Genomic DNA, 15,660 nt, shown 5'->3' with positions numbered 1-15,660 from the left:
AGAGCATGGTTTACCCACAGCACTGAAGTCAAGTTGGTACCTAAACAAACAAGACTGTTATAGATTTAACATGTGGCAAAATGTTAAAATCAGTGGATCCAGGTATTTGGTGGTGGTGGTGGTGGGTGGACAGAGCTATGCTGGAGTTCTCTGCATGGGGTTTGCATTATAAATGTCCTGTAAATTTGAAATTACTTCAAATTAAAAAAAATTAAAAATCATAATATCCAGGCTAAAAAAAAATCATGGCTTATTTACAAAGTGATTTAGATATCTAAACATTTAAGGTACCTGAGGTAGTGTTCTCATCAAATATTTAAACACATTAAACATTTAGAAAGACAATTGTTTATGAAAGTAATTTCATTTCTCTACATTCAGGAATAATTTTCAAGCTACAGTCTATTAAGCTTTGAATATAACTGATTCATTTGGTTTTGGTTTATAGCTTATTTTCCTGGCTCTTCGTGAGCATAGTGAAACCATTGTTTTCAAATACAAAAAAAAACCCAATACAGGGCAAAGTCCCTTGAGGGATGGAAGAAAAAATGGGGAACTATTAAGTTACCACCAGGAAAACCCTGGCTACTACACTAAACGTTAGGGACACCTAAATTAATAGGCCAAGCTCTTGATCTTGAGGCTTACATTGGTGAAGCTTATGTATGTAGTGGAGAAGCTTAACCTACTTATAGGCAAGCCTAGGAGTTACTTCTGGAGGATCTCTTTTGTTGCTCAGACATGGCCTCACTCTCTCCAAGCCCAACTCTGCAGGTGAAATCATTGCCCTCCCCCCAACGAGGGAGATGGCTCCCAGGGCGAGTCCGATTTTGGCACTGTGGGATAAAGAATGAAATCCTGACCAAAAGGGGGAAGAAGTATAGCAAATAAGGTATCAGTGGCTAAGAGAGTTCAACAGAGTCAAGAGGCTACTCTGGAGGTCACTCTTATACAACTTCAATTAGACACTGCTACCTATCATAACTTGACAAACTCTAACCAAAACCATTCTAGCCGATCCTAAAGAACACCTAGGGCAATATAAAAGATTCTATAAAAGTTCTGAGCACTAGCATAACCTTCCAGAAACGTACAACCTCCAGTTGAGTCCCTGGACCAGGTAAGTCCTAAAACCTAGGGGCCTGCCTCTCCAGAACATCAGCTAGTTTCATCTCCCTACCACACATTACTGATAGCCCCTTTTAACATGAAAAAAGTTAGAATGGGCATAGCCCAAATACCCCTAAAGAGTGGAAAAGAAAGATCAAAGGTGATAGAGGAGTTATACAGAGAAGGTAGGGTTTAATAAACAAGTATGATTGCTGAATCCTTATATTGATACTTCTTTTAGTCTCCAGTATCTTAGTGCAGCTAGAAGTAAAACCTAAATTGTGAAATTATAACACTTACCAAACTCTGAAATCTATTTTACAACTAATCGTTGTGCTGTGCTTCAAAATTTATTATTTATTATTTTATTTATTGCTTTTTTGTATATATGTTATTTTTCACAAAAAAGAAAAAAATAGTCGATTGTGGAATGTTCTGGTTTGCTAGCTGCTGGAATGCAATATACCAGAAACAGAATGGCTTTTAAAAAGGGGAATTTAATGAGTTGCTGGTTTACAGTTCTAAGGCCGAGAAAATGTCCCAATTAGAAATGTCCAATCAAAGGCATCCAGGGAAAGATACCTTAGTTCAAGAAGGCCGATGAAGTTCAGGTTTTCTCTCTCATCTGGAAAGGCACATGGTGAACACGGTCAGGGCTTCTCTCTCATCTGGAAGGGCACATGGCTAATACGGCGTCATCTGCTAGCTTACTCTCCTGGCTTCTGGTTTCATGAAGCTCCTGGGGAGACGTTTTCCTTCTTCATCTCCAATGGACTCTGCTTCGTGGTGCTGCAGCATTCTCTGCTCTCTCTGAGTCTCTCATTCTCCAAAATGTTTCCTCTTTTATAGGACTTCAGAAACTAATCAAGACCCACTCAAATGGGTAGAGACATGTCATCTCCTAATCCAGTTTAACAACCGTTCTTAACTAAATCACATCAACCAGGGAGATGATCTCATTACAGTTTCAAATATACAGTATTGAATAGGGATTATTCTACGTTTAAGAAATGAGATTTATATTAAAACATGGCTTTTCTTAGGGGGCATATTTCTTTTCAAACCAGCACATGGAATGCTAAAAAAAATATTTATACCTTCTAGCCTCCAATTTCTAGAGCAACTAGAAGGAAAAATCTGAGGTGATGGTATAGTAGCCTATGACAAACTTTGGGATCTATCCTGTAACGACTTGTTGAAGAGTGCTTTGAAAACTATTGCTTTTTTCTTTCTTTGCTTTGTATATATATTACATTACACAATAAAAATTAAAAAAAAACATAAAAAACAACCCAATACAAATGTTTTATTCCCTGACCTATGACTTGTCGTGTAGACAACAGTAGGTCTGTTTGTATTATATGTAACCATAGACAAAATAATTCTCAGGTGAAGTATTTTGTCCAACAGTGTCAATAAAAAAAAATCTTATTTTCTAGGATAGATGTTACATGACCTCTGATGGTGTACATACCCCTTTTACCCCTTCTTTGAAGAAGCACAATCGCTGCTGCTTAAGAATACGAAGAGCTCTACACAAGCCATAAAGGTCACCATTATGGGTTGACAACTGTGGTAGATGAATAACTACCAACACTTATGGTCTATAGACATAAAAATTTGGGTTAGTACTATCCTTTTATTAGTTTTTTTTATATGGAGGAAGAGCAGGAGAGGGAAAATGCAGCAGAAAACATTTAAGCATGGACAGGGAGTAATTTCCAATACATGAATTAAAACAAACTCTAGTAACATAGAGAAATCACTATTTTATAGTATGTGATGTAAATAGCACACTTTCTATTAAAATAATAAAGAAAATAGTTCATCAAAAGTATGGTCCAGTAAAGAAAATTTTGATAAATTGAACTCATCAAATTCCAAACCTTTGTATTTCAAAATACACCATTAAGAAAATAAAAAGACAAGCAACAGACTGGGAAAGTATATCTGCAAACACATATCTGTTGACGACTTCCACCCAGACCATGCTGGTTTGAAAGGATTTATGTACCCTAAAAAAGCCATGTTTTAATCCTGATCAAATCTGTGGAGGTAGCTTCTTTTAATCTGTATTCAGCACTGTAGGCTGGAAATTTGATTAGATTATCTCCACAGAGATGTGACTCGCCCATTGTGGGTACTAACCTTGGATTAGAGGGAGATGTGACTCCACCCACTCCAGGCAGGTCTTGATTAGTTTACTGGAATCCTTTAAAAGAGGAAGCATTCTGGAAAAAACTTGAGATTCCAAGAGAGCAGAGCCACGACAAGGTGACAAGAACCAAAGAGTCCACCAGCCAGAGAACTTTGGAGATGAAGAAGGAATACACCCCCCAGGGGAGCTTCATGAAACAAGAAGCCTGGAGAGAAAGCTAGCAGACACTGCCATGTTTGCATGTGCCTTTCCAGTTGAGAGAGAAACCCTGAACTTCACCGGCCTTTCTTGAGTAAAAGTAATCTCTTGTTGGCGCCTTATTTTGGGCATTTTTATAGACTTGCTTTAACTGCAATATTTTCTCAGCCTCAGAACTGTAAAACTGCAACTTAATAAATTCCCCTTTCTAAAAGCCATTCTGTTTCTGGCATACTGCATTCCAGCAGCTAGCAAACTAGAACACAAGATTATACAAAAAATTCTTATCACTCAATAATAAGATAAACCACCCAGTCAAAAATGGGAAAAGATTTCAATAGATATTTTACCAAAGAATATATATAAATGGCTAATAAGTACATGAAAAGAAGCTCCATGTCATTAGTCTTTAAGGAAAGGCAAATTAAAACCACAAGAATGATGACATTTCACAACTGCTAGAATAACTATAATAAAGAGAGACAATTACAAATTCTGGAGAGGATGTGGAGAAACAAGAACCCTTATACATTGCTGATGGAAATGTAAATTGATACAGCCCCTTTAGAAAATGGTTTGGCAATTTCCTAAAATCTTTAACATAAATTTAACATATGATCCAGCAATATGATCCCACTCCTAGATATCTAAGAAAAATGAAAACACGTGTCCATCCAAAGACTTGCACATGCATGTTCATAGCAGCATTATTCACAATAGCCAAAAACTGGAAACAACCTAAATGTCCATCAGCTGGTGAATGGATAGACAAAATGTGGTATATCCACACAATGGAATACTACTTCACAATAAAAAGAAATGAGTTACTGATACATGCTGTGTTATGGATGAACTTCAAAAACATTATGGTAAGTGAAAGAAGACAGACATAAGTGACCACATATTGTATGATTCCAGTTATATAAAATGTCTAGAAAAGGTAACTCTATAGAGAAAGAAAGCAGATTAGTGGTTACAAGGCTGTGGAATGGGACTGACATTAAATGGAAATGAGGGCTCTTACTGTGATGATGAAAATATTCTAAAACTGACAATGATTTACGGTGACGGTTGCACAACTTCATAAATTAAATGAAACTAAAAATTATTGAATCACTTGAAATGGGTGAATTTCATGACATGTAAATTTTGGCTCTAAAAAAAGGGAAGAAAATCCCAGATACTGCTACCTTAGGATTTTGAGTTTTCATTGAACTATGATAGAAATCAAAACTATTTCTAGCCAGTTTGGGTGCTAATCCTAGGTTTATTCTTTCAATAAATTGAAAAAACTTTAAGGAAATCATCCATTTGTTAATGTTCTGTGGTTATTTTCAATCAATACTGAAAATAAATATTTCAGATAAAGATATAAATATATCTCTTAGGACTGTTATTTCTAAACCAAAGGGAAAAGAAAATTCTTCTGGAAAGATAGAAAGTCTAAATATAATTTTATGTATTTTTAAAATTGGTATGATTTATACGCAAGGTATGTAAATCCTAAACGTATATAGTTCAATAGCTGAACACATCTATATACAACCACCATTCAGCTCAAGACATAGAACATTTTCTCTCAATGAATCTTCCCTGCAAAGGTAACCACTACTTTGATTTCTATCATCACAGAAGTACCACAGCTTTGTTGGACTTCATATAAATGTACAAACTTCATACAATATGTACTCTTTTAGGTCTGACTTCTTTTGCTCAATAACATATCTGTAAAATGTACCTATATTGTTTCCCATAGCAGTAGTATATTCTCATTCATTGCTGACATATAATTTATTTATGCATTTCAAAGCTGAAGGACATTTCAGTGGTTTCTAGTTTTGAGCTACTATGAATGATTAATACTATGAATGATTAATTTCCTGCTCAGTTGTCTGTCTTTCTCTAGATTTCTTCTCCTTATAAGGACTCCAGTCATATTGGTTTAAGACCAAGCCTGACTCAATTTGGCCTCATTTCAATAGGATCTTCAAAGATTCCATTTACAAATGAGTTCACACCCATAGGACTGGTGGTTAGGACTTGAACATGTCTTGTGGAGGACATGATTCAATTCCCAAAAAGAAGTTTAAAGTTCTTGGCTATTAAAAATAAAGCTGCTATGATTATTTATATAGGACAAATGCTTTTATTTTCTCTTGTGTAAAAACTATTTGTGACTGCATGTCATCTAATATATATGACTATATATATAATACACTATACATATAATACAGATGTTATATGTAGAATATATTTATATACTAAAGACTCTTAAGAAATATTAACCTTTGGAGAGAGGTAGTAGACAGAGGGGGAGAGTGGCTTTTATTTTTCCTTTTGCATATTTTTGCTTGTATCGAATTATATATATTATGTAATATGTACGAATCTTTAATTTCTAGAATATGTCAGCAGGGACTACTGGACAAAGAGATTACGGCTCATTTTCTTTGTTTCATTTTCTTCTTTGTACCTCTCAGTAAAAAATAAAAAAAAAAACAACCCTAATAAATGTTATTATTTTATAGGGAAAAAGATCTAAAACCACTCTCTCCCACCTACTGACAAAGCCTTCAATCAGGCAGTTTACTATCTACAGTTCTGCACAACAGTAGATGTTTTTAACTATCTATTCTCCTTAACTCCAGGCTTTTCTCCTTTAGTCTATCCTATTTGGGTGGACATGGCCACTACAGTCATCTTTCCAAACTAGAAATTTGATAATATAGATCCTGTTTAAAGTCTGTTGAGTACTGCTTACTATCAACAAGATAAAAACAACACAGCATCAGAGTACATAAGGTCCTTTGTATCACTTTTCAATGTCATTTACCACTCCCTTCTATGTGCCCCAGGTTCTAGTTCTGCAGAAATAATAATGTGTCAAGTTCTTTAACTTCTTGGTGTCTCTCTTTCCTCTTTTTATCTTCTTGGTGAATTCTTAACCTTGTATTCCTCTCTATCCTAATCATTCCCTTTGTACTTAGACATTTCCTCCTGTTACTATAATACTTTATAAATTATTATATCACAGCATTTACTATGGATTTGTAATTATATATCACAGCATCTACTTTGGACTCAATGTGAAAATGTTAACAAATAGCAGCAATGTACGTCAATTAGAATTTCCTTCTGTAGTTTTCCCTAAGATTAATTTCTTAATTATCTGTTTCAGCCACTGTTCCAACAGATATGCAAAAACTTACTGAAGTACAACTAAAGCCACAACTGTGTTGGTGCCTATAAACAGTAAAGTTGTTAAATGTCAGTTAGCAAAGGGGTGAAGTAGTAGTTTAGAAGCCTGAAAAATTTACAAACTATATAACAATTCCCTAAAAGATTTTAAAAATATTTTATTACACAACTAGAATATCAGCTCTAATAATCTTAAATTCTAAACAAACAAGTCTTACAGGCCATGAAATAAAAGAATATAATATACTCTTCATCTGATAAGATGTGGCTTGCCCTGAAAAGTTTACTTTTCTTTTTTATTTTTAATCTACATATTTCAAATGATATTTTTACCTGGTGAATAAAATACCTGGTAGAGAGACCTTGGTTCTGTTTCCTGAAATAGAGTGCTCAGCTAGTCCTTCAATATCTATTAAAGGTTAGAGAAGCAGGTGGTAACTTATTGATACTTTTGACAGTTGCCTTATGCCAATTCTGGGAAAGCCAATAGTGCGAGAGAGCTTCAGGGACAGTGTGGGAAGAAGCCTATCTAGCTAATTGGTATGAGTCCAAGACCTCTCTTGGTAAGCCCTAAGGTTAGTATTTTTATAGGGTGAAATAGATCTCTATAGATATTCCTGCTCAAGAAGGGAAAAATACCTTATAATCTCTTCAGTTAACTAAAAAACAGGACAAGAGAAGATTGGGAACAAATACGTTAAGAAATTTACCACACTATACTGAAAGCTCCTAAATTCAGGAAACTAAGGCTCCAGACTCCTGTGCTGAAGACCTATCAACGCACTGATGAGGAGAGTCTAGCTAAATGCACACTATGGAAACTTAAGAAAAACAAAACAAAATTTAAGAGTAAATTTCAGTTTTTTAAAATTTTATTTCTTTGACATCCTTCCCGAGTCCTCGTTATTTAACATCAGTATCGCTAAGTAGCAATGCCCCTTCCATGGAATTAATTATCAATTTCTGTTTCTCCATGCAACTCATGAGCTCATGTGAAATACATTATGACAACATGAAATTTTTCCACAAAATCTAAAACAACTTCTAGTCCTATTGCTATGCACATCTATCACTGTCTATGAGATGTATAGCAGAGGGGTGACTTGGATCAGATGAATACGGGTGCTAGGACAGGTTTTATAGCAGGGTTGAGACTGCAAGACACTAAATATTTTAGGAACTGTGGGCTACGTGGTCTGTTACAACTACTCAACTCTGTTGTTATAATACAAAAGCCATAAGCTAACAAATGAGCACGGCTGTATTCCAATAACACAGTGGGCCAGATTTTGGCTCATGGGCCATAGTTTGCTGATCCTTATTTTAGAGAAGTAGGAAATTTCTTAAGATCTCCCTTCTTATTATTTTTTTCCTTCTCTTTTCAATGCAATTACCTTTTAAAATTGAATATTAGGTTTCTGGTAAATCACTAAAAAAATATATACTGTTTAGCTTTGTTTACATAGTCAGTTGTTAGCAAATAATGATAAATGCTGTTTCTATACTCTATATTAAAGAGAACCACAAATTATTATTTTGGAAGAAATAAGATATTGAAATATTTATAGTAAGTCCAAAATTGATTTGTGACTGGACTGCATTACCATCTCCCATAGATCTTGCTTTTTCTAAATGGAGATATAGCCCCCACCCCCTCTACTTTTTTTTGGTACCCCATCCCATGAGAAGAGTATAACCTATGGCAGTAGAATAAAAAATACCATTAAGTTTTCTTGCTGCATTATTTTGGCTTAAAAGCAGCTTTCACAAATTGATTGATTCATTTATACATTCATTAATTAGTTCATTCAGCAAACAATTATGGAGGGTCTCCTAGAGTATCCCCAATTCCTAATCTCAAAAAGTTCATAATCTAGTAGGCAGACCAATACATATACATAATAACCATATAAAATACAAGGTACATGACTGCCAATGCAAAAAGAAAAGAATATGTACAAAGTTATAAGAGTCCTTAAAGGAGAGGATATTTGAGGTTTGCCTGGAAAGGTGGCCAGGAATTAGATGGAGGTGGTTTGGCAGTTGCCTTGTGGCTTATTACTGACTGAAGTTTAGTTATATATAGTTCTGATGACTTTTTTTTTTAATGAATAGCAAAATATTAAATGAGCTAAGACTTGGTTGTTCTACTCCCCTCCTAACAGTCCATTCAGTCTGGGATCACTCTGAAAGTGCAGGACAGGACAAGGAAAGGAGAACATGGCTAATACAGAGGTAGAATGATTTGGGGATGTACATGAAGCTAAGGAAGGGCTGAAGAGCTCTTAACCAAATGAAAGCATCCTTGATTAATAAGTTGAAAAAAGGGTATAGGGGATATAAAATGAATGGGGAGCAGTTAAGGAAGAAGAGGGGGTAGTACAGCTTGTTAACATTATTAAGTAGTAATAGAGACTCATATGCTTGATTCACATACTTGAACTGACTTACTTCTTTGGGAATGCAGTCAACTCACAGAAACAAAGATTTTGTTTCCTGTTAAAGTGCTTCAGTGTCTTTCTCAATACAGCTAGAGTTTTCCTGGAAATCTTTGCAGCTTAGTTAAGAAGGTAAATTGGGATGTACCATTAGGTTGATAGTTATATTTTCTGAATTATATGTAAGCAAGGATCCACAGACTCACTTTTCAACTCACTTTGATGAGTTACAAAATAGAGCACTTTAAGATTCTATTAATATGACATGGTAATTGGGGATCAAAAAATTTAAAACAACCCAAGAGGGAAAATTTATTGTCAATATGTAAAAAAGCATAATCTTGAAAACTCAATAATAAAATCTGCAATTACTGATTTTACAGATGAGCCTCCTTCTACCCTCCCCCATTACCACACCTTCAAAAAGCTGATGATCTCCCAAGTAGGAACAAAAAGTAACAGCCTAGAAAAAGTAGGAAAGGAAAATGGAAATGGCAAGAAGTACCATGGTATCATTTGCACAACATAAGAAATAACAACTGGGAAATAAATAAGTGCTCTTGACTTATTTTGTATAAGTGAATAAATCTATTTAGGCATTCTTCAAGCTAAGAAAGAAAGATAAATATAACTTCTATTTTGTAGTATGAACAAATTCTGCTGTGATGCTGCATTTTGAAAACGTCAGGATGTCCACTACTGCTGGACTGAATTATTAAACCGCAACCTAGCTGTAGAAAAATAATGACTCCATATTTCACCCAGTTAACCTTCTGTATTATTTCATTGTGACTGAGATTGTTAGTGTTTTTGGTTTATTATGTAGAAATGTAGATATCTGGTAATTCTTCTATGGTTAGATATCCAGGGTATCCCGAAAATACTGAGCTCTTGGAATGGTAAAGCTGAATTCTTTGCCTACCTATCACTCCTTCAAACTATGGATGATGATTTCTGGTAAGGCAAATTATAGTGAAATATGCTTTGATTGAACATTACTTTTAAAAACTAAAGTTTCTAAAAACCTCAAACTCAAAATCTTTTCAAAGACTTCTGGTGTTAGGAAAAAAAGACTAGTAGTTTGACAATATAGTTTAAAGGCTCTATTTCTGATTTTATGTGCTTTTATGTATTTTGGAAGCAGAACTAATATAATATCACTTGAGGAAGAAGAGCCTTCTCCAAGTTCAAAAACATTTGCATTACCCAATTGTAAACAGCTTAGGTAAAGAAGATGAATGGAACATTTAAATACTGTCAGAGAAAGACAGCTTCATTTTGGTATATACGCCAATAAATAGAAATAGTTATTTTTTAAAAACCTTACCTGCTACTGAATTTGGCCGTGGCATAAGATATAGTGGAATAGACTGTACTGACTGTGACAAAACTGTCTCCAAATTCCTCTCTGGAATTTTATTCAGACTGTAGGTGGAAGCCGTCATGTTTTCATCTACTCGATATAAACAGGAGTCCATGCTGGATTTTTGAGACTGCCAAGGTTTTAGGTTTCCTCCAGATCCTAATTCTTTACTGCTTTCCCCAACATATTTTGTGCGTTCCATATTTTCAGAATAGCTTGTCAATGTAGCTGAAAAACAAAGAATAAAATATATTAAAACCAAACAAAACAACCTGAGATTAGTCTTTTTATGACTACCAATTTCATGACAAGATAGTGAAAACACTATATTACTTTAAAAGGTCACTGATTTTGGTAACCTAAGTTTATAGCAGTCCTGAAACCGGGCATGCACACGGCCCTCAGTCACACTTTCCAGCTCTGAGAAAGTGCTGACCTGTGCAGCATGGACATCTGCCTGCAGTCCATGAAGGCATAATGCAAACCTGCTGCCACAGCTCTACTCAAGTGCACAAAGGGCCCCATGCCTTAGACCAGTGCACACCAGGGTTACACCCTCAGACTGGTGCACCCGCACAGCTACATCCTCCCTGACTAATGGGCACCCACATTCACAAGCATCAGTGTAACATCCCCAACTTGCACCTATACCGTCCCTGAAACAAATCGATGCACTGAGTGCCCACCCTGTGCCCTGCTCCCTGCTGTACAACCATCTCAGAAACACAAGGCCTTAGACTACTGACAGAAATCAACTCCCAAAGTAAATCAGTCAGGATTTTACATGCCATGAAGACAGCAGGAAATCACTAAGCACATCACAATGCAGACAGATATAGCCTTGCCTAATGACCAAATTAAAACATCAGAGGAGACACAGAGGTTGTAACAACTAATCAAAGATGTTCATACAACTCTACTTAAATAAGTGGGATAGCAAATGACATAAAGGAGATTAAGACGACCGTAGAAGAGCATAAAGAGGAAATAGAAAAACAGCAGATCACAGAGATTAAAGACTCTGTTGACCAAATAAAGAACATACTAGAGGCATACAATACCAGATTTGAAGAGACAGAAGAAAGAATAAGTGATATAGAGGACACAATACACAAGCAAAGACCTAGCTGAAGAGTCAGTTAAGGAAAAAATTCTATTCAGCATAGCAACTGAAAGAATCAAGTACTTAGGAATGAATTTAACTAGGGATGTAAAGGAAATGTACACAGAAAACTATATAACATTGTTAAAAGAAATGAGAATGGATGTGTTACCACAGACCCTGAAGACATAAAAGAAATCCTAAGAGGATACTATGAACAACTATATGCCAACAAATTAGACAACTTAGATGAAATGGCCAAATTCTTGGAGACACGCAAACAAGCTACACTGACTCAGAAAGAAATAGAAGATCTCAACAAACCAATTGCAAGTAGAGATTCAATTTTTCATCAAAAGTCTTCCGACACATAAAAGCCCTGGGTCAGATGGCTTCTCAGGGGAATTTTACCAAACACTTCAAGAAGTAACACCAATCCTGCTCAAATTTTTCAAAAAAATTGAGGAAAAAGGAGCTCTACCTAACTCATTTTATGAAGCCAATATCATTTAAATATCAAAACGAGGTAAAGATGCTATAAGAAAGGAAAACTACAGGCCAATCTCCCAAATGAACACAGATGCAAAAATTCTCGATAAAATACTAGCAAATCAAATCCAACAGCACTTTAAAAGAATCATACACCATGACCAAGTGGGGTTTACCAGTAATGCAAGGATGGTTCAACACAAGAAAGTCAATTAATGTAATACAGCACATTAACAAATCAAAAGGGAAAATTCACGTGATCATCTCAATTGATGCTGAAAAAGCATTCGACAAAGAAGAATGAAGTGGGAGGAGTAACATTCCCAGGCTTTAAAACCTATTATAAAGCCACAGTGGTCAAAACAGCATGGTACTGGCACAAAGACAGAAGCACTGACCAATGGAATTGAATCAAGAGTGCAGAAATAGACCACCAAATCTATGGTCAACTGATTTTTGACAAGGCCCCTAAATCCTCTGAACTGGACAAAACAGTCTTTTCAATAATTGGGCATGGAAGAACTGGATATCAATGGCCAAGAGAATGAAAGAGGACCACTATCTTACACTCTACATAAAAATTAACTCAAAGTGGATCAAACACCTAAATATAAGAACTAGCACCATAAAGCTTCTAGAAAGAAATGTAGGGCAACATCTTCAAGACCTAGTAATAGGAGGTAGCTTCATAAACTTTATACCCAAAGCCCAAGTGTTTTAGTTTGCTAGCTGCCGGAATGCAACACACCAGAGACGGATTGGCTTTTAATAAAAGGGGATTTATTTTGTTGGTTCTTCAGAGGAAAGGCAGCTAACTTTCCACTGAGGTTCTTTCTTACGTGGAAGGCACAGGATGGTCTCTGCTGGTCTCTTCAGGCCCCTGGGTTCCAAAAACTTTCCCCGGGGTGACTTCTTTCTCCATCTCCAAAGGCCTGGGCTGAGCTGCAAGTGCTGAGATGAGGAATGCCGAGCTGCTAGGCTGTGCTACATCGCGTTCTCTCATTTAAGCACCAACCAATTAAGTCAAAGGTCACTCACTGAAGCAGACACACCTCCTAGCTGACTGCAGATGTAATTAGCAACAGATGAGGTTCACGTACCATTGGCTTATGTCTGCAGCAACAGAACTAGGTATGCTCACCTGGCCAAGTTGACAACTGAATCTAACTAACACACGTCCACCCCTTGTCAACTTGGCAACTTCAAGCATCACCTTAAACAGATGCAAAAAATTCTGTTCTTGCTGTGGACCTGTGAATCTCAAAACAAGTTGTCTGGTGCCAAGATGCAAAGGAGGATATTCACAGGATATTGATTGTCATTTCCATAGGGAGAAATTGGAAGAAACACAGATGTAAAACCTGCAGGGCAAGCGCCGTGAGATCTCAAAGTCTGAAAGTCATTTATCCTTCGGCTTAGAAAGTGGCAGTCCCACCCCTTCCAAGGGCCTATGCAGTGGCCCGCCTCTTTCCAAATCAACCTCGGGGAACATCGAGGAGACCACCTCTGGGCTCCACTCTCTCCAGGCATCAGGGCCACCCCTGGTCTCTCTGCCATTTCTGGGGCACACGCTCAACCCCTCCACATGGTGGCAGCCAGGCTCTCCCAGTCCCCCAAGGAGCGTGCTATGCCTTTTCCAAGGCCCGAGGCTGCACAACTCTTCCACTGCAATGAGAGGGGAGACTCATCCTCGCCCTTTAGGGTAAACTCACCCTCTCCATGTATATGGGTGGGTCCACTCTCCTGGCTGAAGTTTCTTGGCTTCAGACCCGAGCTTCTATAGTTCTTACTCTGCAAACTCCAATTTTTCCCTTTTGTGTCCTTCTTTGCCAAGGTTGGCAGTGGTTCCATTTACAACAACAGTCTCTTCAAGCCCTCCAGAACTTCTCCATCAATCTCTTCACAGTTCCTCCAAAATCTTCCCTTTAGCCATCCAAAAATTGTTCCAACATATCTGGTATTTGCAAACAGCAGCAGCACCCCACTCCTGGTACCAACTCTGTTCTAGTTTGCTAGCTGCCAGAATGCAACATACCAGAGATGGATTGGCTTTTAATAAAAGGGGATTTATTTTGTTGGTTCTTCAGAGGAAAGGCAGCTAACTTTCCACTGAGGTTCTTTCTTATGTGGAAGGCACAGGATGGTCTCTGCTGGTCTTCTCTCCAGGCCCCTGGGTTCCAACAACTTTCCCCGGGGTGACTTCTTTCTCCATCTCCAAAGGCCTGGGCTGAGCTGCTAGTGCTGAGATGAGGAATGCTGAGCTGCTAGCTGTGCTACGTTGCAATCGTTCATTTAAGCACCAGCCAATTAAGTCAAAGGTCACTCATTGCAGCAGACACGCCTCCTAGCCGACTGCAGATGTAATTAGCAACAGATGAGGTTCACATACTATTGGCTTATGTCCACAGCAACAGAACTAGGTATGCTCACCTGGCCAAGCTGACAACTGAATCTAACTAACACACCAAGCAACAAAAGAAAAAAATAGGTAAGTGGGAACTCCTCAAAATCAAATGCTTTTCATCTCAAAAGACTTTGTCGAAAAGGTGAAGAGGCAGCCAACTTGACAGGAGAAAATATTTGGTAATCACATATTGGACAAAGGTTTGATTTCCTATATATACAAAGAAATCATACAGCTAAACAATAAAAGAACAAATGACCCAATTATAAAATGGGCTAAAGATATGAATGGGCATTTTTCTGAAGAGCAAATACAATCAGCTCAAAAGCATATGAAGAAATGTGCTTTTCATGGCTATAAGGAAAATGCAGATCAAGACTACATTGAGATACCACCTCACACCTATAAGAATGGCTCCTATTAAACAAACAGGAAACTATAAATGTGGGAGAACATGTAGATAAACTGGTGGGAATGTATAATGGTGCAGCCACTATGGAAGGTTGTTTGGAAGTTCCTTAGGAAACTAAATATTGAGTTACCCTATGACCCAGCAATTGTACTGCTTGGCATATACCTAGAAGAGCTGAAAGCAATGACACAGACATTTGCACACCGATGTTCACAGCAGCCCTATTCACAATAGCCAAAAGATGGTAACAAACCTAATGCCCATCAACAAACAAGTGGATCAACAAAATGGTATATACATACGATGGAATATTATGCAGTAGTAAGACAAAATGACATCCTGAGCACACGACAAGATGGATGAGCCTTGAGGATATAATGCTGAGTGATACTAGTCAGACACAAAAGGATAGATACTGTATGATTCCACTTTTATGGCCAGAATAAAGGTATTATCAGAGACTTATAATACAGAATATAGGAGACTTAGAGATCCATAGAGATGGGTGAACCATAAGCTAATGAGGTTGAATTCCAATGTAAGGGAATAGATAGGAGTGAAGGTGGTTCTCTAGTGGGTCTAGAAGTAACATTATGGGGGGAGGGACAAGAGTTAAGAGGAGGTTTAGATTTCTTATTTGGTGAGAGTGTGTTCATCGGTTTTCTTTCTCTTGGGACAATGAAATTATCTAAAATTAAGAATGCTGATGGACTGTGGACTTTGGTCCCTATACATGAGGCCTGATGAATATAGTTATCTGAAGGATGCACTGACAGAGGAGTAGTTTG

The 15,660-nt window shown here is 37.1% G+C and overlaps 1 protein-coding gene across 13 annotated transcripts in view; it reads right to left on the bottom strand.

Annotated features, from left to right (window-relative positions):
- TANC2 (tetratricopeptide repeat, ankyrin repeat and coiled-coil containing 2) overlaps nucleotides 1-15,660 on the bottom strand; it is a 642,298-nt gene that overhangs the window by 206,414 nt on the left and 420,224 nt on the right. For all 13 annotated transcript variants that reach the window (XM_077163513.1, XM_077163519.1, XM_077163523.1 and 10 more), the window contains one exon: nucleotides 10,430-10,693. In XM_077163513.1, the coding sequence (XP_077019628.1) occupies nucleotides 10,430-10,693 (264 nt within the window). The remainder of the gene's footprint in view (nucleotides 1-10,429; nucleotides 10,694-15,660) is intronic.

Source organism: Tamandua tetradactyla, chromosome 6 (genome assembly GCF_023851605.1).
Source record: "Tamandua tetradactyla isolate mTamTet1 chromosome 6, mTamTet1.pri, whole genome shotgun sequence".
NCBI lineage: Eukaryota > Metazoa > Chordata > Mammalia > Pilosa > Myrmecophagidae > Tamandua > Tamandua tetradactyla.
This window is presented reverse-complemented; position numbering and strand designations above follow the sequence as displayed.